Source organism: Mustela lutreola, chromosome 3 (genome assembly GCF_030435805.1).
Source record: "Mustela lutreola isolate mMusLut2 chromosome 3, mMusLut2.pri, whole genome shotgun sequence".
NCBI classification, from domain to species: Eukaryota; Metazoa; Chordata; class Mammalia; order Carnivora; family Mustelidae; genus Mustela; species Mustela lutreola.
The window spans coordinates 133099785-133127256 of NC_081292.1; the positions used below are offsets into that span (position 1 = coordinate 133099785).

General features: G+C 36.4%; 1 protein-coding gene and 1 long non-coding RNA gene across 4 annotated transcripts in view; one reads left to right on the plus strand and one right to left on the minus strand.

Moving 5' to 3' along the window:
• Nucleotides 1-24697, minus strand: part of NUP35 (nucleoporin 35) — a 40232-nt gene extending 15535 nt beyond the window's left edge. Inside the window, exons 1-5 of one of the 3 annotated variants that reach the window (XM_059166841.1) lie at nucleotides 24612-24697; nucleotides 19700-19790; nucleotides 15933-16103; nucleotides 12753-12880; nucleotides 10278-10344 (exon numbers count right to left, since the gene is read on the minus strand). In XM_059166841.1, the coding sequence (XP_059022824.1) occupies nucleotides 10278-10344; nucleotides 12753-12880; nucleotides 15933-16092 (355 nt within the window). In that variant the 5' untranslated portion in view covers nucleotides 16093-16103; nucleotides 19700-19790; nucleotides 24612-24697. Of the gene's footprint in view, nucleotides 1-10277; nucleotides 10345-12752; nucleotides 12881-15932; nucleotides 16104-18231; nucleotides 18581-19100; nucleotides 19210-19699; nucleotides 19791-24611 lie in introns of those variants that run through there. The other 2 variants (XM_059166839.1, XM_059166842.1) reach the window with 2 other exon arrangements.
• On the plus strand, nucleotides 18702-22186 carry LOC131827009 (uncharacterized). The gene is made up of 3 exons (XR_009351850.1): nucleotides 18702-18804; nucleotides 20069-20099; nucleotides 21941-22186. It is a non-coding gene; the product is annotated as an uncharacterized LOC131827009 (long non-coding RNA).
• Nucleotides 24698-27472: the final 2775 nt, after the last annotated feature.

The following is a 27472-nucleotide window of genomic DNA, read 5'->3' on the forward strand; positions in this document are numbered from 1 at the left end:
CCTATCAACTAACTTAACTATCCCTTTAGGAAATAAGCAAAAGCACACGAAAGATACTCTTAAATAAATTTAGTTCCTACTACAAAGACATGCCTCTAACATATAAAAGATAATAAAAGGCATTTTAATATAAAATCTAAAGCCAATTCCAATTTTTTATGTTGTGTATTACCATTAAAAATGTTAAATTTAGTAATGCTACATCATGTAATAACCTTCAAGCAAGAAATTAAATGAAAGCTCAAAATGAGACAACCATTATGACCTTTAAAAATAAAACAAATCAAAATTAAGTCTCAAACGAATAAGCAATCCAATTTTTGCCCTGTCAACTACTCTGAAAAATGTAATTACTTATACATAATCTAAAACTATTTACATAACTTTAGCATAATTGCCCCCCACCTTGTTAATGTTTAATTGCGCCACTGATTTTACTTCCTTTCAATCAGACTTCTGGTACCCACATGCTAAGCTTTATAAGATGAAAATAAAGTGCACCTATCAAACCACATCAAATTGGGACTATAACGTGTCTCCCTTGGTAAATCACTATTCAAACACCCTCCATAAAGATCAAATTGAAGTAGAGGGCAAAAGACCTTATTAGCCTTTATGAAATGTCTTCAATTAAAGAATACATTCAATTATTTCAAAATAGGTCACTAACATAAATGAAAACAAGGGATAAAAAGAGTGGTAAATCTTAAACAGATACATGGCATATAAAACTTGGGAAAAAGATTCCTTGTAAAAAAAAGATTCCTTTTTACCATGAAACAAAGTAGCACAATGTGTACTAAAGAATTTGGCCTCAGACCAAAGAGAGTTCTGGCCTTTGTTCAGTTTCTGGAGGTAACCTCTAAATCCTGGGAATTTTCCCAGAGACAGGAAGGAGTGTTTCTGTTATTCACCCACACCTCTCAAGAGCACTTGATAATTTATGCTAACAAGGTGGCTCAGGCTGGGGACAGATCACACCATAAAGACCAACCATGTGATTCTGGTTGGAGCTTTGAGCCACATGCTATCATCCTACCTGTAGGCAGAGGAGGGGAATGGAGACTGATTTTAGCTACTTGATCAATGACTCAATCGTGTTTATGTTTATAATCATGTTTATGAAACTCCAATAAAAGCCCTGGACATGAAGGCTTCAGTGATCTTGCCTAGCTAGCAATATTGCATGTATAAGCACCACATAATAATGTTAGGAGAGTAACACATCATGGAAGCTTCATGTTTCAAACTCTCCTAGACTTCACCCTATGCATCTTTCTTTGGCTCTAATTTATACTGTTTTGCTATAATAAAACTGTAACCTTAAGCATATAGCACTTTCAGTGGGATCTGAGTCTTTCTAGTGAATTATCAAACCTTAAGAGGTTTGAGAAATCCCTGCATTTATAGCCAACTGGTCTGAACTGAGGGCAGTCTTGGGGACCTCCAAATTTGCAACTGGCATGTGAAGTACAGGCAATCTGGGGAGAATGTTTCCTCAGACTTTTTAGATAACAAACTCATTGTACCCAAGAGTATATTAAACAATGGATAAAACAACACCAATCAAACACCGTGAAATGAACACTTGCATTCATCCCTAAGCCCTGTCAGACACCCAATGACAGTCCTTCTAGAAAGTCTCAGGTTTTGAGAACACAGGAACGTGGAAGGTGTGAAAGAGAATGCTGGCTAAAATCAAGGAAAACCTGTTTCAAGTGTATATAAAAGGAATGATATGGCAGGCCCCTCCTCATCTTAGGCAGCCAGATGACTACCTTTCAACCACTTCATTCCCAAGAGACCTAGAATTTAGTATCTGAAGAAAGGAAACCTAACTGGCTCAGGACCCAGTGAGTCCAATCACATAGAGAACAACTGTATGGAAATTAAGTAAGTGAAGTCTGCATATTAAAAAGGGGACTTCTTCCCTTTCTATATTCAGAATACCTGCTTAGACATAAAGACTGAATGTAAGGAACTCTTTGGGAAAATTTAAATTCAAAGGAAAAAAAAGACCTACATATGCTGAAATCAGAGACTTTCCCAACAAAAAATCTAGTTGACTGTTCATTCCTCTTACAGTAAAACCCAGTAAGAGACAAAATAGAGCCACCAATTCTATTTTCCAGACAATGTTGATACACATACACGCACAGATTCCAAGTACCTTTTCAGTGTCTCATTAAATTAAATACACCCCCCTCAAGAAAGAAAGAATACTGAAAAAAAAAAAAAGAAAAAAAATATGAACTAGAAAGAAAAAGGCAAAATGAGCAGGAATTTTAAAAAACCAAAATAAATCTCACTGCTAAGATATTTTACCCATAAAACAAGAAAAGGATACTATGTTTCTAAGTACATTCAGAGAAATGAAACAACAACAATGTTCTTTGAAATTTAAAATGGCAAAATAAAAAATTATTACAGAAGTTGGAAACTGGTATTAAAGACATGTCCCAGAAACTAGAATATATACATAAAAGACAATGCAAGGGAGAAAAAGTAAAATTAGAAATTTCTGCAGAGCTCACAAGCAAAAGGAATTCAAGAAACAGAAAACAACAAAAACAGAAGAGTAATTACCAAACACAGGGAAATTTCCCAGAACTACAGGTAAGTGTCATGATTTAAAGGCTCTATCAATTAATTTCGCAGGAAAACATATGAAAAAGCCCCACACCAAGGCACAGCTGTGAAACTGAGAACACTAACCATAGAAAGATCTTACATTTTTCGAAACCAGGCCACATACAAAGTCTAAGAAATCATCACCACATGTGACTTCCACAAAACACCAGAAGCTTAAAAAAACATGGAATGATGCCTCTAAAATTCTAAAACTAAAATACTATATTCAGCCAAACTAGCAATCCAGTGTGAAGACAGGAAGAAAAAAAAAAAAAAGCATTTCGGATACAAAGTCTTAAATTTCATTTCTCTCACAAGCTTTCTTAGAAAGCTACTCAAATATGTTCCTCACCAACATGAGGAAATAACTGAGAAAGAAGAAAGCGTATCACCTAGGGAAAAATCTCCACTCTAGAAATTTACTAAGACAAGTCCTAGGATGATAGTTGTATACCATGCTGAAACAGGAAACATCCAAAAGAGAGGTTAAGAGAGAGAAGTTCTCAGTTTAAAGCAAAACAAAAAAATATTTGAAACTACCTTTGAGCAATTTTAAAAAGACAGACATGTATCTTAGCAACAACATGTGCTTAAAATAAAGGGAGCAGATGGCACAGAAAAAATCAGACGAACGGGAAAAAAATTATTAACTTAAAGAGAAATAAAAATTTTAGAGAAAGAATAAATTATACTATTTGGTTCAGCATAAAAGTGTCTATATAGTCACAAACACTGACAAAGGAATAAAGTCTGATATAACTATATTCAGTAATGTGTGGGAAAAAAGATCGATTATCTCCAATTACCTTAAAATAAATACACCAATACTGGAAACTGAAAATCAATTAGCAACATAATCATACATGGTTGACTGAGTAATGGACCTCCAACATGACTACATCCTAATACTTGGAACCTGTGAATATTGACCTTATATGGCAAAAGGAACTGTGAAGATGTGATTAACAATCTTGAAATGGCAAGATTATCCAAGATCATTTAGATGACTTGGGTCCCCAATATATTCACTAGTGACCTTACTAAAGGAAAGAGAGAGAAATTTTAATTATAGAGAGGTGATATGATGATAGAAACAGACTGGAGAGATACACTTGAAGATAAAAGGTGCCACAAACCAAAGAATACAGGTAAATGCTAGAAGCTGGAAGGAAAAAAAAAAAAAAATGAATTCTCCCCAGAACCTCTGGAATAAAGTGGTCCTATCAACACTTGGACTTTAGCCAGTGATTCTGAATTTCTAACTTCTAGAACTAAAAGAGAATAAATCTGAGTTATTTTAAGCCACTAAATTTGTGGTAATTTGTTTAAGTACCAACAGGAAACTAATACCTCTCATTTAGATAAATAGAGGTAAATTCCTAAAGAATAGCTCAAAGATCTGGACTGGTTGGTTCTGGAGGAATAAAGAATGCTGCACCTTATTGTAAGTATTTAAGTACTGTTTGATTTTTAAAAACTATTTGCTTTTAAATTGTTTTGACTAAAATATAAAATATCATCTGCACCACAACTAAACGCCACCCAATGGTACTATTTAGTCTGGCATGAAAGTAAATAAATTTTGGTGAGTAATTTTTTGAAAGTCAGTATGGTAGGCAGAAAACAGTCTCCCAGAGATGCTCACATCCTAATATCCAGTAACTGTGAGTATATTACATTACATGGTAAAAAGAAATAAGGGATGTAGATAGCATTAAGACTGCTCTGGCAATTCACAGACCTGTACCCCTGGGGCTAATAATACATTGTATGTTAATTAAAATTTAAAAATTAAAAAAAAAGACTGCTTATCACCTGATCTTAAATGAGAAGATTATCCTAGATTAACCTAGTAGGTCCATAGTGATATCCAAGAGTGATATAAAAAAGGTCCAACTGGCTAGTATAGGCTTCAAAGATGGTAGGGAACTCTGCCCCAAGTAATATGGACAACTCTAGGAGCTGGAAAAGAGAAAAGAGATTCACCCCAAGAACCTCCAGAAAAGAATACAGGAAAGAAAAAGAACCTACCAGGGCGCCTGGGTGGCTCAGTTGGTTAAGCCACTGCCTTTGGCTCGGGTCATGATCCGGGAGTCCCAGGATCGAGTCCATATCCCACTCCCTGCTCTGCTCTGCTTCTCCCTCTGACCGCCCCCGTTCTCATTCTCTCTCTCTCTCTTGCAAATAAATAAATGAAATCTTTAAAAAAAAAAAATACCAATGCCCTGATGTTAGCACACCAAAAAAACATTTTTGAACTTCTGACCTCCAGAATTTTAGTATAATAAATCTGAGTTGTTTTAAGCCAAAAATCTGCAATAATTTGTTTCAGTAGCATCTGAAATTAATGTACTCTGGAATAAGATTACTGTTTATTCTAATTTTTTATATATGTATGTATATATATATATATATACACAAATATGTATATATATATTTTTTTTTACAATTTTTATTTTTTTATTTATTTGACAGAGAGAGTGAGAACAGCAGAGAGAACAACAGAGGGAGAGGGAGAAATAGGCTCCCCGCTAAGCAGGGAGCCTGACGTGGGGCTTGACCCCAGGTTTGTGGGATCATGACCTGAGCCAAAGGCAGACGCTTAACTGACTGAACCACCCAGGCACCCCTAATTATATTTTTAAAAACTATGTCAAGCCAAGTTGCACAGAGATATTCCAATCCTCCTTTTGGTATTGGGATGTCACTGCCTCCAAACATTATCTACATATATATTGGTTTCCTGTGTCTCCTATAACTAATTACCACATACTGCGTGACTTAAGACCATAGAAATTTATTCTCTCACAGTTCTGAAAGCCAGAAGTCCAAGACAGAACAAATTTTCAGCAGGGTCAAATGTATTCCAAAGGCATTTAGAGAAAACCCATTGCTTGCCTCTCCTAGCTTCTGGTTACTACTGCTGGCATGTTTTGTTGTTCACTGGCTTGTTCTGACAACACTCTTATCTTTGCCATTTTCACATTACCTTATTCTCTGTCTCTCAGGTCTGAATCAAATCTCTGTCCCGTTCAGGACACTAGTAACTGGACTTAGGGACTACCTAGGAAATTACCAGGATTACATTCTCCCCACTCTTCTCTCTCCTTAACTCCCCAGCTTTCCTTGGGAGTTCCTCCTCTCAAGACTTTAACCATTTGTTTTAACCACAGAGGTTCTGGGGATTAGGACATGAACATTTCATTTCGCAGCCACTACCCAACTGACTACAACTTACATTCATCAATCTATTCAGTTAACAAATACTTACTGAGGTCCCTTTATAACCAGCTCCGTGATGTGTACATAATGAAAAAAACAGAAGGAATATCTGTCCTGAAGGAGTTCATAAACTAGTAATGCAGAAAGACAGGAGCTAAGCAGAGGGAGCTGTACAGGAGCACATACAATGAGTCTCCAACCCAGATCAGAAAAAGAATTGTCGTGAAAAGGTCCCTCACAGAAAAATTAGTTCTCTTCCTTCCTTTCTGAGAACACTAGCAGAACTCTGAGCTCCTAGCATCAACAAAACCAGTCAGAAAGAGCTATCATCTGAATATCACACTTAATCTGTTAACAATGTGCTAAAATAAGGACTCTAATTCAGTAGATAAAATTGGCATACCATCTGAGAAGACAACTGATAAATACAGGAAAGAATTTCTCAAAAAAAATTAAGAAAAATTTAAAAGAGTGTAAAAAGCAGATGAATACTTAAATAGTAGCAGAAGAAAACTAAGGGGAGAGGAAAGGGAAATAGGGCAAACAGGCCATGGTTGAAAAGAGTTTCTGATTCTCTAATCTAGAGTTACCACTCTGTCATAGGACCAAGGTTTCCCTGCAACAGAAATAAGATTTTTAAAAAGATTTTAACATCAGCTACAAAATTAAAACAAACTCTTTACTGGACAAACACCTAAGCATAAAATAAGTCACGTCATTAAATCCCATGACATCTCTTTATAAAAGCTGCCAATCTCAGAAAGTTAAAATTTACAAATTACATAAGAAATTTTCATTTGGTTAACACTGTAGGAGCTTGTTAAAAAAAAAAAAAAAAAAAAAAAAAAACTCTAAAAAGTCTATGTTTTTCCTTCAATTTTCTTAACTCCTTTTCCCAATTCTTGCTTAGTACTGACAATATATGATAGATCTTCATGCCCACCATATCCTTTCAAAAAATATTCTTTTTCACTTACGCCCCTTAAGACTTTCTATAAACTCTTCAACCTCAAAGTAGAAGCAGCAGTGGCTCCCAGTGGCCAATTTATGATACATATATTTTCCTACTGTGGTTCTTTTATTTTCACATATAATTTCTAAAAATATAGGAATCTCAAAGAAGTTACACTATTAGAAAAAATAAGATAACAAAAGGATGTTTAATTAACTTTAATCATGTCCTCTTCCACTTGACAACAGTACTATAATGTATGCTCTTCAAACAACAAAGAGATCCTTTAAAACACAACATACATTACTTCACATTGTATGTTTTTGCATTTTTCAATGTCCCTGGGATCATTTGTTGACTCAGTTAAATAAATGAATAGTCACTACTGTAGCAAGTAGTCAGTTAACAGCACTGTCATCTACCTATTTGTATGACCAGATTATAACTGCTAAAACCTGGACTAATTCCCCAGAACATTCCACCTCACATATGTAACTGAAACTGACGTAACAAACCTAGATTTTCACTATGATATAGGTGGCAGAGAAATCTAAAGATATCCCCTCAAAGTTTCTGTCCCCTGGTTCCACTGGTAATTCAAACACTAATTCAGGTACTACCAAGAAGGGTCCTTGTAGATAGAATGAAAGTTATTAATTAGTTAGATCTTAAAATAAGGAATTACCTTGGACTATCCCAATGGGCCCAGGGTAATCAAAAGAACCCTTAATAGCAGCCGATGACAGAAAAGTTAGAGATACAACCTAAGAGTGAGGTCAGAGAGACTGAAATATAAAAAAGATCTTGATCTGCCACAGCTGTCTTTGAAGATGGAAAGGGAGCCAGAGGGCAAAGAATAATGGCAGCCTCTAGAAGCTGAGAAATACCTCCAAGCAACAGCAACAGCTAGGAGAAAAAACAGGGACCTCAGTCCTACTTTCACATGGATGTAAATTTAGCCAACAACCTGAATGAGTGTGGAAGAGCATTCATCCCCAGAACATCAAGAAGAAAACACAGCTCTACTTACACCTGAGTTCTAAAGCAAAGAAACAATCTGTGCTCAGACATCTACTTACAGAAACTGTAAGATAATAAATTTGTATTGTTTTAAAATCTCAAAAAAGGAGGGGAAGGGGAGCACCTGGGTGGCTCAGTTGGGAGAGCATGAGACTCTTGATGTCGCAGTTTTAGGTTTGAGACCCACATGGGGTATAGAGATTACTTAAAAATAAATCTTAAAAAAATAGTAAGTTTGTATTGTTTTAAGCTACTAAATCCATGATAAAGCAGCAAAGTAAAACTAACAGAGAGTCTGATACAAGGGGGGGGTGCTGCTATAACAAATGCCTAAAAACATGGAAGTGGCTTTGAAACCAGTCAGTGGGTGGATCCTAGAAGAAATCTGAGGTACTTAACAGAAAAAGCCTACACAGCTTTAATCAAACTGATAGTAGAAATCTACCGACAAGTGACTATAAGGACACTGCCACCAATGAAGATTTAGACTGCTAGAAAAAACCTGAATTTAGAAGATTAAGATCTAACTTGTCACTGGATTTTGCTTTTGCTATCCATTCTGATGACATTTCCCTTTTGCTGGAGTGTTCACTACATTTTGCTTTTTAACAACTGTAGATTTGGTTTATTTTAGATCTACCATCATGCTATTGTATCTTCTGTTCCATCTTTACTGTTGTTCCTTTTTTTCTCCTTTCCCACCTTGCTTTGTACCTCATTTGGAGTAATGCAGTAATAGCTTCTTAACCCGTCTCCTTGCTTCTACCCTGCCTCTCACCCCAAAGTCTGTAATCACTACGGCAGCAGTTTCATCCTATTTGTTTTCCACCTTTCCTGGGTAAAGTTGAGTTGATACATACAAAGCCCTGTACTATGGATCCCCCATTATCTTCCTGATCTCATTTCTTACTACTCGACCCTTCACTCCATTTCACACTAGCCTCCTTGAACACCCCAGACACACACCCACCTCAGTGACTCTATACCTGCTATCTCCTCTTTCTAGAACATTGTCTCTACCTCCCTTACTTAGTTCAGGTTTCTGAGCAAATGTTACTTTTCCTCTACCTTTCAACAGGAAGCAGAGTAATAGCCTCCAAAGATGTCCCTGTTCTTATCCCTGGAACCTGGGAATAAGCAATGTTACACGTGCAAAGGGGAATTAAGATTGCAGATGGAATTAAGGCCGCTAATTAGCTGACCTTATTAAAATAAGGAGATTATCCTGGATTATCCAAAAGGGACCAATGTACTCACAAAGGTATTTAAAAGAAGGGTGAGAGCAGAGGAATGACCAGAGACATGCAAAGTTTTGCTAGCTTTGAAGAAGTAGAAGGGAATCACAAGCAAAGAAATAATATGGGTAACCTCTAGAAGATGGAAAAGGCAAAAAAGAACAGATTGTCCCCCAGAGTCTCCATAAACTAAATACAGCCCTGCCGATGCCTTGATTTCAGCCCACTGAGACCCATTTCAGACTTCTCACCTCTAGAACTATTGTTTAAGTCACTTTTAAGTTTGTAATAATTTGTTATGGCAGCAAAACTAATATACTACTTTATTTAAGTCTATAAGCTCTGACACCCCTTTTTCTGCTTAATTTTCCCCCATAAAATGCATCACCTTCTAACAAACTTTACAATCCATTTTATCTATAAATGTAAATTATCTAAATAAATGCAAGCTCCAACGACAAGGGTTATCTATTTTGTTCAGTTTTCCTGGTCCCATGAATGTATATATTCATATACTTGCTGAGTGAACATTTGACAGATTATATGAATATGTAAGAAGGGTGTGCTAATGATGTTGATGGTGTTAAAAATAGCATTAATCTTAAAGAAAAGCTACACATAATCAGTAGCTGTTTGCAGTTAATGACATTTAGATTTAGAGGTATGCATTAACAGCTTTCAAAACACCTTTATTCCTCAGTCTCTGTATTCCTTTTCTTCCCAATTGCAATATCTCTTTCCTAAATTACAGCTTTTAGTAATACAGGAGACACTATTAAGTATGTATTTGGGGTGGGGGGGGCACCTGGGTGGCTGACTCTTGACTTCAGCTCAGGTCATGATCTCAGGGTCATGGAATCAAGCTCCACAATAGGTTCCATGCATGCAGTCTACGTGAGATTCTCTCTCTCCCTCTCCCACTGTTTCTTCCCCTACTCTTGTGTGCACTCTCTCTAAATAAATAAAAATCTTAAAAAGGAAAAATGTACTTTTCTAAAAACTCTCTTAATATTTTGAGAATATCACATCCTATCTATAAATTCAGAAAAAGAATTTTAAAAAACCCAATATACAAAGTATTTCCCTCTGAATGAAGTTACTAACATTTGAGAAAGTCTTCTAACTTGAAATATAAAAGAAAAAATTTTGGCAATTATCAACAAAGTCTTCTATTATCTCAAAGAGAAGAGTCTTTGATGTTATACAGCATTATTTACCTGTTCCAGGAGTAGGAGTAGTTGTCATAACTCCAACAAGAGGACTCTGCATTACTGAAATATTTGGCTACAAGAAAACAGAATGAAGTGTTAAAGTAAAAGCACAAAGTTCTAAACATAACCATAACACAGTAATTGCTGAAAGGTCTCATTCAACAGACAACGGCATGTCTATCAAGTACTACAGATGCCTCTAATTAGTTCACAATCTAAGAGTACTCCAACTTTTTTCCTTTTTAAGTTGACCAGTATTAATCTAAAATATGCTAGATCCTTTAGCACATTCTTTGTTTAAAATAAGCTACATCAGATAAAGACACTATTTTTAGTAGAAAGTAACTTTGCTATTTGTTTTTAGTTCCTAAGGTATAGTATTTGAAATAACTGAGAGCATGGTGAATCTTCAAATCACCAAGCTCATACAGAAAAACAGAAAGAGGGCAGAATCTTATTTTTAAACAGACATTTAAAAACCATGAGATAATATAGATTCAAATCAGTCCACATAATAAAGACAGCATCTCTGTCTATACTAGTAGAAAGTAACAAAGCAGGAAAACTATCAGTACTAATTCCTCTGAAGGTGAGAAAATTAAAAATTAAACAATTAAAAGTCCTTCTATAAACAAAAACAATAATATCTAATCAAGACTAAGAAGAGGCTCTTTCTCTAGAAGTAAATATACAAATATAGATTCTTTTGTAGAAAACTGACTAAACGAAGGAAATCTAAAATCTGGCTATTATCTAACAACCAGAACCAAATGTTGAAATAATGTTAAGAGATACAAACTATATTATTGTTCAATTCTTTTTTTTTTTTTTTAAAGATTTTATTTATTTATTTGTCAGAGAGAGAGTGAGCGAGAGCGAGCATAGGCAGACAGAGTGGAAGGCAGAGTCAGAGGGAGAAGCAGGCTCCCTGCGGAGGGCAAGTAGCCCGATGTGGGACTCGATCCCAGTACGCTGGGATCATGACCTGAGCCGACAGCAGCTGCTTAACCAACTGAGCCACCCAGGCGCCCCTATTGTTCAATTCTTAATGCCAGTTTATTTCATGATTAGAAAGAGGCTGAGCAAAGCCTCGGCGGGGGCGGGGGAGGGGACAAAACTAATTTGGGCTTTAATAATAATATTCCTACCATCCTTTAAGTCAAACACATTCTCTACAAATTATGGCACAAGCTTTTAAATATTTTGAACATAGCAATAACTGTAAACTACATTTGTTTTCATTGGTCATCAAAGAAGTAATGGAAACCAGCATGAATTTATAAGCCAGTGGTTCTCTGATCAAACTAAACTTCAGATTTACTTGACAACCTTTAGAAAACTATCCCAGGCCAGAATATTCTGATTTAGTTAGAATACCACTGCCCAAATATAACACAAGCAATATAAGTAATTTTAAATATTATAGTACACATTAAGTAAAAACAAGTACAATTTATTTAATCTAGTACGTCCAAATTATTATAACTTTCAATATGTAATTAACATTAAAAAGTAAGTGAAGTAATTCATTCTTTCTAAGTCTTCAAAATGGTGTGTATTTTACACTTAAGTATATCTCAATTAAGTACAGGACTGGCCACATTTTAAGTGTTAACAGCCACACTTGGACAGTGGCTATTGTGTTGGGACAGCAGAGCAGTTTTAAAAGTGTTGTAAAGAGAAGGTAATGTGTTTAACACAATGAATTAATTTTGCTTTGCTTAACAAGTAGGCCTAGTATGCTAGGCATAGCAAGCCTGTAAATAGTCAAAATGTACAGAAAGATGTTTCCTACCGTTCTTAAACCTTCCAGTAACTATGCTATATTTGGTTTAGGGAAAGACAAAACATTTCTTCAAACCAAACAGCAGAAATGTCTTTATTCAAATAACTTATCAGTTTAACTGACACACTGTTTTAAGTCCTGCTAAGCACAATAGTGAAAGAACACTTGAGACTACACACGCCACTAAAATTCATACTTAAAAGAAAAATCCATACTACCTTTCAACTAATAATCAAGAGTTAATCACAGTATGTTAGCACAGCATGGCTGTTCCAACACTGGCTCTAGACTGAAGACTGCCTGGGTTTAAAGCCTGGCTCCACTAGAGTAGTTGACAAATTACTTAAGCTTTCTATGTCCTAGTTTCCTCAATGATTAAATGAACCTCATTAATAGCTACTTCACAAATTCATCTTAAGGATCAACTAAAATAGTAAGATCAGAACCTGTAAGATCAGAACTATAGAATTACTGACATGAGAAAATAATCTGGTGTTCCATTATATTTTTAAGTATATTTCACAGTAAACACAATTTAAGTAGATTCCATGATAAATGTCCCTAATGCTTATTCTCTGCCACACAGTTACACTAAAGCAGACCTCAGAAAAACATTTTAAATTACTGATCCTCACCGTGCATCCACATAAAAACATCAAATTATTATGGATCATAAACAGGGGTATATTTGTCACCTGTCTTCTTGAAGTTAAAGGTGTTGATCCAAGTCCTGGGCTGGAAATATCATCATAGATACTTCTAACTGGTGGAGCTCCACTTTTATCTTTATGAGCTGGTACAACTGGTTGTGGTGGTGACCCACCTACAATGTACAAAAAAAAACAACACAAACCTCAAGTGAGAAAAAACCTTCCACCTTTCTGGTAAGATTCTTTTTCATTTATATTTTAAAAATATTGACTTGAACTCTGGTTTCATAGGGCTTCTCAAACTTTAATACACTGAGAATCACCTGGGAATCCTATTAAAATTCAGATTCTGATTCAAAACACGTGAAGTGCAGTCTGGGATTATGAATTTCTAACAAGGTCCCAATTATGCCAATGCTAGTGACTGAAAAACTGCACATGAATAAAAGGTTTCAGAAAAAAAAAATCTTAGTTTTTAGTAAATACATACAGCTTTCGCTTATTCAACAAAATCCTTAACATTTCAACATAAAACTTGATCTTATTTCTCACTTGAAAGCAGGTAAACAGTTCCAGCTTGTATACACTTGAATAATTATAATGCCCTAATGTGGAATTTGACTGCCAAAATTAAATAGATCCCATTCATGTTTCTCACAATAGAAGTATATTTAAGTACATAATAAATATGTAGGAAAAGGATCAACTTTGGGGGACATAAAGATGTCTTTATAAGTCAGAGAATCAGCAATGCAAAACAGTGAAACAATCCAGATTCTGTCATAACTTAATGTCTGAGCTTAAATAGTATAGTATAAGTTATTTAGAGTAGAGGCTATAAAACAAGTCTGACCTAGATTTTAACATCCTGCTCTGTCACTTACTAATAGGCTTAAGCAAGTTCTTTATTGCATTTGCCTCAGTTTCCTATTTTGAAAATCAGGGATACTACTATCTATCCTTTAAGACTGACAAAAAGAATGATAGTAACATAAAATGCTTGGCATACTGCCTGGCTCATAAGTACTCAATATATAGTAGCTACAATAAAAATACATTTTTTTAAGATATTATTTATTTTATTTGACAGAGAGAAACACAGTAAGAAAGGGAACACAAGCAGGAGAATGGGAGAGGGAGAAGCAGGCTTCCTGCTGAGCAAGAAGCCCGATGCAGGGCTTGATTCCAGAACACTGAGATCATGACTTGAGCAGAAGGCAGACGCTTAGCCGACTAAGCCACCCAGGTGCCCCCAAAATACATTTAAAATATACATTTGGCCCTTGAATAACATAAGTTTGAACTGTACAGGTCCACCTATACACAGATTTTTTATAGTACAGTACTACGAATGCATTTTCTCTTCCTTATGGTTTTTTTTTAAAAGACTTATTTATTTTAGAGATAGAAAGGGAAAAAGTGTGTAAGCACGGGGGAGGGGCAGACGGAGAGGGAGAGAGAATCCTCAAGCAGACTCCCCACTCAGCATACACCCCAACAAGGGGCTTAATTCCAGAATTGTGAGATCATGACCTGAGCGAAAATCAAGAGTCAGACAGCCAACTGACTGAGCCACACAGGAACCCCATCTTCCTTATGATTTTCCTAATATCCTTTTTTTTCTTTAGCTTACTTGATTGGATGGATAGTTTATAATACATATAACACACAAAATATGTGTTAATCGGCTATTTATGTTATTGGAAAGGCTTCCAGCCAATAGTAGGCTATTAGTAGTTAAGTTTTGGAGGAGACAAAATTATGCGAGAATTTTCAAGTGTTCAGGGGGTCAGTTTTCCTAACCCCTGCATTGTTTGAAGGCCAACTGTGTAAAAAACAAAAACCTACCCAGAAAAAGGTTAAGTCAATTACTTCAAATATAATTTATCCCTAATCAATCTTAAAATAATAATAAGCCACTTTAAACCACACAATACCTGAAGGACAATCAAAGTAAGACACCCATTTAAACATCCATTAAAAGGATCTTGGCTCACATTTGGAATTCAACCATTTCTGTAGCTAATTCTCACTACTCATAGTCAAAACTTCAGTTTTCTTTTAAATTCTTTCTTTGCTAAAGGAGTTATATAAGATACATGCTGCATTTAGGTAATAATATTTTGTGCTAATAATTGCAAATTCTGTGTAAAGAACTTCCCCATAGCTTGTAGAATAAATCCTTTAACTAAATAAGGTAAGAATCTTAATCAGTATGACTAGATGTAGAATTCATATCTACAAATCACAAATTACACTTCTTATTGTCACAAATGGCTACGTCTCATTCTTTTTTTATAGCTGAGTAATATTCCATTGTGTACATATACCACATCTTCTTTATCCATTTATCTCTCAAGGTCCTAGAGGGTACTGTGCTAAGTGAAATAAGTTAGAGAAAGAGAAATACCATGATTTCACATATACATGGAAGCTAAAATAAAACAACCAAACAAATAAAACAAACCAGACTCTTGAATACAAACAACTGGTGGTTGCCAGAGGGAAGGTGAGTGAGAGGATGGGCAAAATAAAAGGGATTAAGAGGAACAAACTTCCAGTTATAAAATAAGCAAGCCATAGAGATGAAAAATACAGCATAAGGAATATAGTCAATAATATTGTAATAACGTTGTATGGTGGACAGATGGTGACTACCCTAGCTGTGCGCACTAATACGTAAAACTGTCAATTCAATATATTGTACCATAAAACTAATACAGCAAACTAATATGCTGATTATCCTTCAATACAAAAAACAAATTACAGTTCTTTTGACAAAATATTTGCTATTATCGTATTTAAGATAAATCATTTAAATGCATTAAATTATTCAGTTAAAGTTAAATGACCATATTTCTTCCCCAGCCCTCTATACTTTAACATCTTTGATATGGATAATTTACAAAAAATGGTATCTTGGCATGGTATCATATTTGGTGTTTTTCTTAGTGGTACTTTAAATAATAGTGAGTTTTACAATCAAGGGCATCTTAAATTGGATGAAATGTAATACACATAGTTTTAAGGAGTAGTTCCTGGAATTACAGTAGCTTATACTACTTATACCTCTAATCCAACAATCTAAAAATTTAAAATAGAGACATTGTTTAATCTTTTTAATTAATAAATGTGTTAATAAGGTTGAATGTTGTATCATTACTTTTTAAAATTCTAATACATGTATTAATAGTACCATAAAATTATTTTAAACAATTTACCTACCTGCAAGTAAAGGTGATCTCATTTCCATTACTCCTACTGAAGGGCCACTGATTGATCGAGGTTGTGGAGTTACTGGAGCTGGCAAATCCCCCATTAAAAATCCAGGTAAGAACTGGGCATTAACCCCTGGCTTTGGAGATGTTGGTGAACCTAGCATCATTGGTTCAGATCCTAAATGAAGAAAAAAAAAAAAAAAAAGGACCTTAAAGTTACATTATCTAACAAAAAGATGCAAGAATCTGGCATAAATAATTTTGAGAATTTAATCAAACCTTACATATTACAGAACCATAGTTGGATTTATTATTTTAAAAACTAATAAAAATTATTCCTATAAAAATGTAAAAGTATTTTTATTAACAATATTAATTTGTCAGTTTTTCTTGTTTACATTATTTCACAGGTTTAAGAATCAACAGTTATTTTTAAATGGAAAAATTTTGGATTATCTTTAAAAAATTCTTACTACATACAGAATAACTTCTTTCCACTTCTGGGACAGCTTCTTCCATGCAACCCCAAAAACAAGAGCAGGGTGCACTAGTTACTTACACAGACTCTTAGCAAATCAAACACAATGGGTTTAGCTTGCTATATGTCCCATTTTTTCTTTCAACAAACAAAAACTGTAAATCATTTTTGTAATAAAAGTAAAAGCATGCACACATTATAGCACATATGAAATAATAGTAATGACTAGCATCCCAACCAAGAAACATTGAAAAATTTAGAAAGTTTACTTTTTGGATCATTCTTTAAAATAATTTTAAAGTTAAGAATAATCAACAAAAGTCTCCCCAACATAAAACCAATTTAAAGAGAGCTGATATTTCACAATCATCAATTCAAAATTAATTTCACAATTTAGAGGGTAGGTATTATTATTCTCACCATGAAGAGAAGGAGGCTATAACCTACTCTAATAGAGTAAAATAGCACAGTAAGGAAAACATGGGTCCTGGAGTCAGAGACCTGGACTCAAGTCTCTTGGCAAAAATGGCAGTTTAGCACTCAGTCACAGAGCTTTGTTTAGAATTAGAGCAAATACAGCACTTGACCCAGTACCTAATATTCAGTAAGTGCTCAACATTAGTTATCATTATTATTCTAAGAGTATCTTAGAATAGCAAAAACTAAGTGACTAAAATGTAAATGCAGTTTGCGATTTTTGCTTACGAAAACTTAAGTTTTCAACTGTGTGACAAGCCTGAATGTGATTCATGTCACTCAGAAAGGTCAAACATTTGATGTATTATTTATTACAATGGTTGATTTCTAAGCAGCCTCAAAAATTTGTTTCTTGTTATCCAAATGCAATTATTTATCCTTCCTCATGATGTAGCCCTAGATGTTAACAATGCCAATGCAAGTGTATAAAAGAGGAAAAAGGCAAAGTAGTTCATGAAAAAATAAAGCAAATTATGAAATAAGTTGTGAAGAACTGTAACTACATTGTAATTACTTTAAAGTGCTATGTTACTATGTTACTATTACATATTTCCAAAGAACATAAACACCAAGAGTTTAAACAAAAGCATATTCTGAACAGATCTTTAGAAATCTATAGTAGTAAATACAAAGTTCTAGGTACCACCAACTACCTCATTCTCTCATCACTCGAAAGAAAAAAAACATATAGGGCAATTTTAAGAAGAATTAAGTCAAGAAAAGTTCTGATATATATACTGTGATACACTTAGAAAACACCCGAGTGAGGAGGAGGTCTTAATCCCCTGTTACTAACCACCCCTCAGTCTAAATTTCACTTGGAGAACTAGAACAATGGATCCTGCAAGTCTTAAATTCCATTTCATGGTCTGTACATCTAAAATGATAAGCCCTAGGTCTAACTAAGGTAGCACCGTTTGCTGAAGTAACCCTTAATTATAACATTAGGAGCTGGAAAAACTATTCACCTGCAATACCTGCACTATGTGGACTTGAACAACTAATACCAGCAAATGTCAGATATGGACAAGTTTATTCACATTTGTAGCCCCAAGAACTATGCACTCCAAAATGTTTTGTTGAGTAGAAAACTTTGTAACTGGAAATGAATGATCTCCTGTTCTCTAAAAATAACACAAAACATAAATACCTAGACCAACATCTGTACATAACTTTAAAGGTAGCAGGGCGTCTGCGCTGACATTATGCATTTAGTTTTTTATGACTAATACTACAACAGTTCAAGTTATTCCAGTCTCAAGACACATTTTGCACAATGCATGACAAGCACTAAATATCCTTCAAACCTTAAAAAACAAAACCCAAACACTCATTCTACAAATATGTATACCGCGCTTGCTCTTTTCCAAGCTCAGAATGTTGTTGCCTAATTTTCAAATGCGTCTCGACGATAGCAGACAATATTCTTCTCTAAAATTGTTGACGGTTCCCACAAGTGCCAAGAGTCAGCAAAGAAAAAGGAAATCGACATCCCGCTCATCAAAACATCCCGGTTTTTTTTCACCCCAACACTTTCAGCAAGGCTCTCCGTTAACAATGCGAAGTTTTTAAAAATTTCATTCAGTGACCGATTAGAGGAAAAGACCTCCTACAAAGTCACTTCCCCAAGATAAAGGCGGGAAAATGGTACGAACTGTGGAGATACTAGCATCTCCACAGCTATCATCAACGGGTTAAATGTCGCACGATTCAAGTTTCTATTAATAACAGATTGCTTTTACAAGGCCCAGGACGAGGAAGGAATCAAACAGGAACTAAAAGCCCAGGTGACCAAAGAACGGTAAACTGTAACCACATTCCAGGGCACCGCCCACCCACGTGTACGCCGGTCAGTTCCTTCCGACCGAAGCCTCCCCGGATCTGGGAAGCCAGCATCGCGTCCCCAGCACCCGGAGGGACTCAGGTATGGGCAGGTCGAGCGCGACCCGCGTGTGGGGTAACAAAACGGCGTAGTAACCACTCGACAGTCATTTCCACACCCTACGCAGAGCCCGCAGCTTCCCGGAGCCGCCTCGCTGGCTGCAGCGTGGCGACGCCCTGAGCAAAGGGACAACTAGAAACTTGGGGGGTGAACTAGGCGCTCGTCCCCGCGACTGAAACTGGCAAAGAGGCTGATGACTACTGGCTTTTAGTCTTGCTTGCTCCCAGATCTACAGCGTGGATCTCAGCCACCAGCGAGAAAAACAGTTTTTCACTCACCCAACGTGGGCGCCTGGGGTTCCACAGCAAAGGCTGCCATCGCAGCAGTAACTACACTTGGCCCCAGACCTTCTCGATTTTCAAAAATGGCGGAAACTCCCCACGGGTAAGGGCGCGCTGCCTTAAGAGGTTGCGTAACTTCCGGACTTGCGCAGTCCGTGTATTGTGGACGCCGCAGCCGTCATTTTGGAATGGGGCGAGTGTCTGCGCGCACTGTGCGTTTCCAACAAGATTTTAGCGGGGAGCGTGATGTAGCACGGTGGTAACGATGGTTCTGGGAATGCTTTTGCGGGCGCTGTGCGCCTCCTGAAGTGGTGCTTGACTTTCATGGAAGCACAAGTTCTTTTACTCATGGTTTTATAATCAGCGTGAATTTACCCAGTGCCGTGTCATCTGTCAGCTTTTCCAAGTTACACCTGGAAGAATTACCTTAATGAAGCAGGTGGTGCCGCTCTTCAGTACTGATTTCTGGCTTAGTAACCAGAAACGTTGTTATAGAGGCACAATTTAAGCATAATGCATATGCTGTTTTATTACATTTTAATACATAGAAAAGATTTTTAAAAATGTAGGCTGATAATGAACACACGTGAACCTATCACACTATGTGCTCCTTCTGTCTTCCCACCACTTTGCTGCTTTTCTTTAGAGGGTCTTCAAATATACGTCAAACACACTCACATTCTAGATCTGTATGTGCAAAAATATATTTAGTTTTGTTAACTTTATGAAAATGATATGCTATATGTATGTATTTTAAGATGCTCTGTGCTCCATAACAAACTCATTGTCCTCTAAATATCCACCCATCCTCCCTCCCTGTTTTCCTCTGGGATTTCCTGAAATCGCACATCCAGCAAGAATATTGTAATTGAGTGAGGCAATAAAAATTCCAGCTTCACTTAATTTCTGGCAAGTTCCCAGAAACCAAACTTAAAACCAATTTACTTTTTTTTTTTTTTTAACAGGTGTGTGGGTTGAATTGTGTCCCTCAAGAAGGTATGTTCAATGTCTAACCTTCAGTACTTATTTATGTGGCCTTATTTGTAAATAAGGACTTTGTAGATGTTACTAAGTTCAGTTGAGGGCATACCACATTAGGACAAATTTGGCGGCTTAAACCAATAAAAATGTACTTTTATAGTTCTGAGGCCACAAATTTGAAATGAGTCTTATGGGGGCATAACCAAGGTGTCAGCAAGATTGGTTTCTTCTGCAGGCTCCAGGGGAAAATCTTTTTCCTTGGGCTGGTAGCTCCTTCTTCCCCCTTCAAAGCCAGTGGCATAGCATCTTCTGTCTCCCTGACACTGCTTCTCTCTGCTTCAGGTGTCACATGCACTTCTTCCGTAGTAAACTATCCCTGTCCCTTCCTCTTGTAAGGACATTTGTGATTATATTTAGGTTCCACTGAGATAATCCAGGATAATCTCCTAACTTCAATATCCAGTTATACTGGAGTAAGTCGATAGTCATATCTGCAAAGCACTTTTGCCATGTAAGGTAACATTCATAGGTTCCAGAGATTAGAATGAAGATACCTTCAGGGGCTATCATTCAGCCCAACACACCCACCAGTTCCCTTTTTAGAATGAAGGTACCGGGTTCCTGGGTGGCTCAGTGGGTTAAGCCGCTGCCTTCGGCTCAGGTCATGATCTCAGGGTCCTGGGATCGAGTCCCGCATCGGGCTCTTTGCTCAGCGGAGAGCCTGCTTCCTCCTCTCTCTCTCTGCCTGCCTCTCTGCCTACTTGTGATCTCTCTCTGTCAAATAAATAAATAAAATATTTAAAAAAAAAAAAAAAAAAAGGATGAAGGTACCAAGAAGGGTTCATAAATGAAGGAATTTCTGTATAAATTGTAATCTAGCCAAACCAAAGAACATTATGTTAAAAAGTATAAGATGTATTCGATGAGTGTGTGTATTGACCGAGAAAAATCTACATAATTGATATTCTGAAAGAAGGGATATGAAATCGTTTTACCTTATTTCTTTAAAAGAATATCTGGGTACATATGCAAAGGTGTGGGAGAATGCTTACTTAAATAAAGGAAAAGGTTGGAAAACATTTGTACGAACCTGTTAACAGGGAAGATGCAGTAGGAGAGGGGGTTGTAGATTGGAGTGCTTAAGAATGGCCTTTAACTTATTCTATATAACTTTTTAGCGGTTGATTATAGGTGTTATTTATTATTCCAATTAAAAACTTGGGTTTTTTTGTATTTTGTTTTTTAAGAAAAATTCATTTTCCCTTCTTCACTTGCATTTCAATCTTCTACCCTTTCATCTGGCTCTTTCCTTATCAAGTTATAAAGATGCCCAGTTTGCCCTATCAAAAAACCTTCTCTAGACTTTGTTCCTCCTTCTAGATACCATGCACTAATTTCACTCACATTCTTTTTTTTTTTTTTTTTTTAAGATTTCAAAAGAAAGGTCTACAGACTTTAGTAGATGATCTTTTTCCCTAATGTCGCCATCTTGGTTGTTAATTCATTACACACTGGCCCCTGTGTAAATAGTCTTTTGAAACCACTGACCCCAACTCTTTCTCCATTTCTTTGACATCTGCAGTATTTAAAAGCTTTGACAATATTTCCCTCAACACAAGTGTTTTTTCCTATTTTAGTGATGCTACACTTCCTATTTCTCCTTAAAACTTTCTCCTTTTTCCCTAACTTTTCTGTACCTGATTCCATTTCATTCTAACCTGGAATTATTATTGTTAGTCAAAACTTGGTCCTGCCTCTCTTCTCATCTGGCAGTTAATGCCCCACCACTCTCTAAGGCCAAATGCTACTTTTCTTTGCTTTTTTTTTTTTAAAGAGTTTATTTATTTATTTGACAGAGAGAGCACAAGGAGGGGAAGCCGCTAGACCCTGGGATCATGACCTGAGCCGAAGGCAGACACTTAACGACTGAACCACCCAGGTGCCCCTTTTCTAGATGCTTCTGAAAAATCTACCAGCATATCAAACCTCAAAAACGAACTCATCTTACCCCTAAAACCAGCCCCATTCCACCTGTCCCTTTTTTTTTTTTTTTTTAGTTTTTTAAAAACCCAAAATTAAAATTGTAACATGTTGAAGCAGAATTTAAGGTCAAACAGACTTGAATTCAGAGCCCAACTTGCTCACTTAAATCCTATATTATTACTTGGATTTGTATTGAATATCTCCGGATTTTATTTTCTGTAAAATAGAAACAATACTTAAAAAGGTGGTTATGCTTAATAAGGTGCCTGGTCCACTTTGCTTTTTTCTGGTTTCCACTTTCCCTGCCATCAAATATTCACTCTTATTTTTTCTGCCTCCTCAATTCTTAGGCAATTGTAGTCAACACTTAACATTTCCTTACCTTCAGTTCTCTCCCACCAAATCTAACATACCACTACCCAATACTCTCTTCTTTGTACATTTCACCCAGATCTTCAAAAGCTCTGACTTCTTATTCCCTACAGTAGCCTCCTTATCCTCAAATCCATAAGCTTCACATGTGCAACACATACCAACCAATACATACATTCTCACCTGGGCAAAAAAGAAAAGGGAAAACCAGGATCTCAGAGTGTAAGATACTATAGACTGAAAGTTTTTCTCCCCGCCAAATTCAAATGTTGAAATCCTAACCCTCAACCTGATGGTTTTTTGGAAGTGAACTATTGAGAAGTGATCAGGTCATGGGATGGAGCCCTCATAGATAAGACTCCTTGTCTTATAAGAAGAACCCCATGGAGCTCCCCATGCCCACCACCTCTGCCTTGTGAGGATATAGTGAACAAACTGTGGTCTGTGAACCATGAAGCAGCTCCTCACCAGACACCAAATCTGCTAGTGCCTTGATTGCAGACTTCCCAGCCTCCACAACTATGAGAAATAAATGTCTGTTCTATAAGTCACCCAGTCTATGGTATTCTCTCATAACAGACAAAGCAGCCTGAGACAGGAGGGTAGGAGCATCTCTTTTAGAGGTTGCAATAGGCACCCTTAAAGGGAATACATATTGTAATCCTAATTTCACCTCAAGGTGATTGAGAACTCTGGCTTCAAAAATCAGGTCCTTATACTCTAAACTTCTTAAGTCAATTCTCCCTTGGCAAAACTTCAAACTCTTGTGAAAGATATTTGCACTTTATTCCTTGATCACAGAAGTCTCTCTTTACTTTCCATCCCAATTTACGAAATCCTGTTCTTTATGCAAGTAGCTGCCCAAGCCTCTCTTACACCATGAAGCTTGCCACAGCCGTGCCAGCCCTCAGTCATCATTCCTTTTCAGAATGTCCAATACATTATTTCTCCAACTCATTTTCTATAAGATACTTGTTTCATAAGTTTTCTTTTCAGCCCCACCCAATAGATGGATTTTTTCGAAGATAGGGATCACAACTTTTTCTTTTCTGTATTTCCATCAATTTTCAGTAAATATATATTAGAAAAGTTAAATGAGAAATATATTAAAAGAGTAAATGATGAATGAGTTCTAAATAAATAAACATTAAATAAAGGTTAATCATCTGACATTTTGATACAATTTTGTAAGATTTCAGATTTTTAAATCATAATTTTGCACCTTAAGTCTATTAAATATGCTTATTATTTATATTATAAAATGAAGTTTATAGTTTGAATTAACCTTTTTTGATAAATTGAAATTATCATAACTTGGATTATCTTAAATGACTGGTGTGGCATGATTTTACTTTTTTATATTTCTTATTAAACTATAATCATTAACAATATTGCATGTGTCACTATATTCTTCTATACATGAATATTGCTATCTTAATTCCAATACTTGTTTTCTTGCTTTCCTTTCTAAACATACTAAATAAAATTTCACAGAACGTGGATTTATGGTTCTACTTCTATTCTGGATTCATGGTTCCCTGAGGTCTGCCCTCTGATGACATAAGACTTCATCAAAGTACTATTTTTGTAGACTACTGATATTCAAATTGGTATGAGGAACCCTTTCTTTAAACGAAGTATTGTGCAGATACTTACTACATACAACAGAACTGCTCTGGTGGGGAAAAAAATGGGAAGAATATGAGATCCACTAACTCAGACTCTTGTACTCTAAACTGTCTACGGACTGCCACACCTCCTGGTGACCCCTGAAACCCTTGGGTGGGGAACTGGGGCATTATGTGTATTTCAACTTTCTTCTAAAGTCAAAACAAATTTTTTAGAAGTAAATATGGGAAATCTCAAAATTTATGTTCAATATATTTGATACTTTCACAGCCAAACTGCTTTTGTATACATCATATATACTCAGTCCTCAGTACCTACTCATGTTTATCAATATGCAGAATTTATATGTAAGCATAAGGTCATTCTCCTAAAAGCCCCACACTCGGTCTATTCTGTATAAGTACCACACACTAACCTATTGCGCCAATGGAGCTCCACACTCGGTCTATTCTAAAAATAAACACAAACAACTGTTTTAAATTAAAATGAAGAAAAAAAGATATCCACCCTTGGGAAAACTTTAAGAATAGGACAGTTTATCACCTTTAGAAAGAAAGCAAGGAGAGGAAGCATCTTATCACTCATGTTTTCATCTCAGCCTTTGGTGGCTGGTGTAGCATGGTCTGCCGATCACTTAGATTGTGATGTCACATAAAGCACACAGAGGAACCATGACTTCATAGGGCCCAAGGACAAGTGATCTCCAAGAGACTTTTGTGATGTTTAAGATGTAGGGAACATGTCTAGAAAGATACAAACCTATTAGTTACTATTTGCATTATCTGATTTCTATAAATAACCACTAAAGTCATGTCTTTATAAATTAGAAATAAACTATTAAATTTCGGAATGTATGGGTTTTGTCTTATCATTTCATTACAGTAAACAACTGGCAGAAAGGAAGTAGTCAAATGTCAGAAAACATCAGTTTAGCTGGTTCATCTGTTGTTTTTAAATCAATTAAATGGTTCCTTGCATCTGTTGGAAGTGCAAGAGTAATATCAAAATTTACATAACGTTGAGATAGAGGGATGAATAAGTGCAACACAGAGGACTTTGAGGGCAGTGAAGCTACCCTGGATAATACATAATAGTGGATACATGTCATTACAAATTTATTTCAAGCTATAGAATATACAACAGGAAGAGTGAACCCTAATATAAATGATGGATTTTAGGTGATAATGATGTACCACTGAAGGTTCACCAGTCATAACAAATATACTGTTCTGGTGGGAGAGGTGGGGAGGGCAAAACGGGCAGAGGGCATGTGGGAAATTTGCTGTGAAAAATAAGGTGTATTTTTCAAAAACTCATGTAAACTTTCAGTTGCAGTTTTATTCCCTGCTTTTATGTTTGAACTATCATGTAGATTTAATCAGATATTTGAAAGCCCTGTGTAAGTTTATAGCAGGCAACTTTGTCTGGCAGTGAGGGCAAGAGCAGGGAAGGAGCGTAATGGCTAAAGGTATCCTTTAAACAAGAAAAGCCGTGGGATGATAATTATGGATGGGTAATTGATTATGCTATTCTCTACAATGTTGTGTGTTTGACATTTTCCCTAATTAAATTCTTTTTTTAATTCAATAAGCCTAAATTGTAAGATGTTTGAAGGTCATACATTTTGCCCCAGTTTATGTAAAAAAAAAAAAAAAAAAAACTGTGAGCAAAAAATATCAATGGAAAAATAAATCTTTTCTTACTTGACAGTGTCTTCAATTAGAGAACCAGCATTTCATTAAGGACAGGAGCAAATCTTGATTTTAAATAATAGTATGTGATATTAAAATCTCTAAAAGTTAGCTCTCTTATCTGAATAGTGGAAATAATAGTAACTACCTCATATGTAATAACTAATGATATATATTCAATAACTGAAATTTATCCTAATGTTCTTATTACACAGATTTTAATACACTAATTAGGCTTCTTTCCCCATTAGCCCACTAAACAGCTCTTGCCAGAGTCACCAAAGAACTCCATGAAACTGAACCCAAGACATTTTCAGTCCTCATCTTAAATAAATCTCAACAACATTACTTCACGTTAAATACTCTTTGAAATTCTCCTTAGTTTCTTTCATATTATACTCTCTTGGCTTTCCTCCTACCTCTCAGAGCATGTGGCTAAGTTGCTTTTCTTGACTCATCCTTCTCGATCCAGCCTTTAAATGTTTTTGTTCCCCAAGTTTCAATCTTGTAGTCTGATTTTTTTTTAATATTTTATTTATTTGCTTGAGAAGAGAGAAAGCAGGAATAGGGGAAGGAGCAGAGGCAGATTCCTCGCAGAGCAGGGAGCCTGATCCCAGGGGGCTTGATCCCAGAACCCAGGATCATGACCTGAGCTGAAGGCAGACACTTAACCAACTGAGCCACCCAGTGTCCCCTTGTGGTCTGGCCTTACTCAAAACTCCTTCCCTGTGTGATGTCACCTGTCTGTGCCCATTCCCTCAGCAACTTTCAATTCATACCATCAACCCAGATCATTTTCTGAGGTCCAAATTTATATATCTAATTGCCTCTATGACATCTGCACCTAGGTATTTCAAAGGCACCCCAAAATCAAATATAAAAACCCGAACTCAAGATCTTTTCTGTAAAACATGAATATTTATCTCAGAGAAAGACACCACCAGCTATCTTGCTGGAAAAGCGTGAAACCTTGGAATGGTCTTGACAACCTCTTTCCAACGCCAATCCAGTGTCAGGGCGTATGAATTTTGCCTTTCAAATATATCCACTTCTTTTTTTTTTTAAGATTTTATTTATTTATTGACAGATCACAAGTAAGCAGAGAGGCAGGCAGAGAGAGAAGGGGGAAGCAGACTCCCCGCTGAGCAGAGAGCCTGATGTGGGGCTTGATCCCAGGACTCTGGGATCATGACCTGAGCAGAAGGCAGAGGCTTAACCCACTGAGCCACCCAGGTGCCCCCACTTCTTTCAGTTTTTACTGCTGTAACCAAATCCCAGCTTTATCATCTGATACTGGACTTAGCTTCCCGACTGCTCTTGCTTTTCTTCCCTAATCCATTCTCCACAATGCATTGAGAGTAGCCTTTTTTTAAATTTTTTATCTCTTTTCAGCGTAACACTATTCATTGTTTTTGCACCACACCCAGTGCTCCATGCAATTCGTGCCCTCTCTAATACCCACCACCTGGTTCCCCCAACCTCCCACCCCCCCGCCCCTTCAAAACCTTCAGGTGGTTTTTCAGGGTCCATAGTCTCTCATGGTTCACCTCCCCTTCCAATTTCCCTCAGCTCCCTTCTCCTCTCCATCTCCCCTTGTTCTCCATGCTATTTGTTATGCTCCACAGAAAAGTGAAACCATATGATAATTGACTCTCTCTGCTTGACTTATTTCACTCAGCATAATCTCTTCCAGTCCCGTCCATGCCTTTTTAA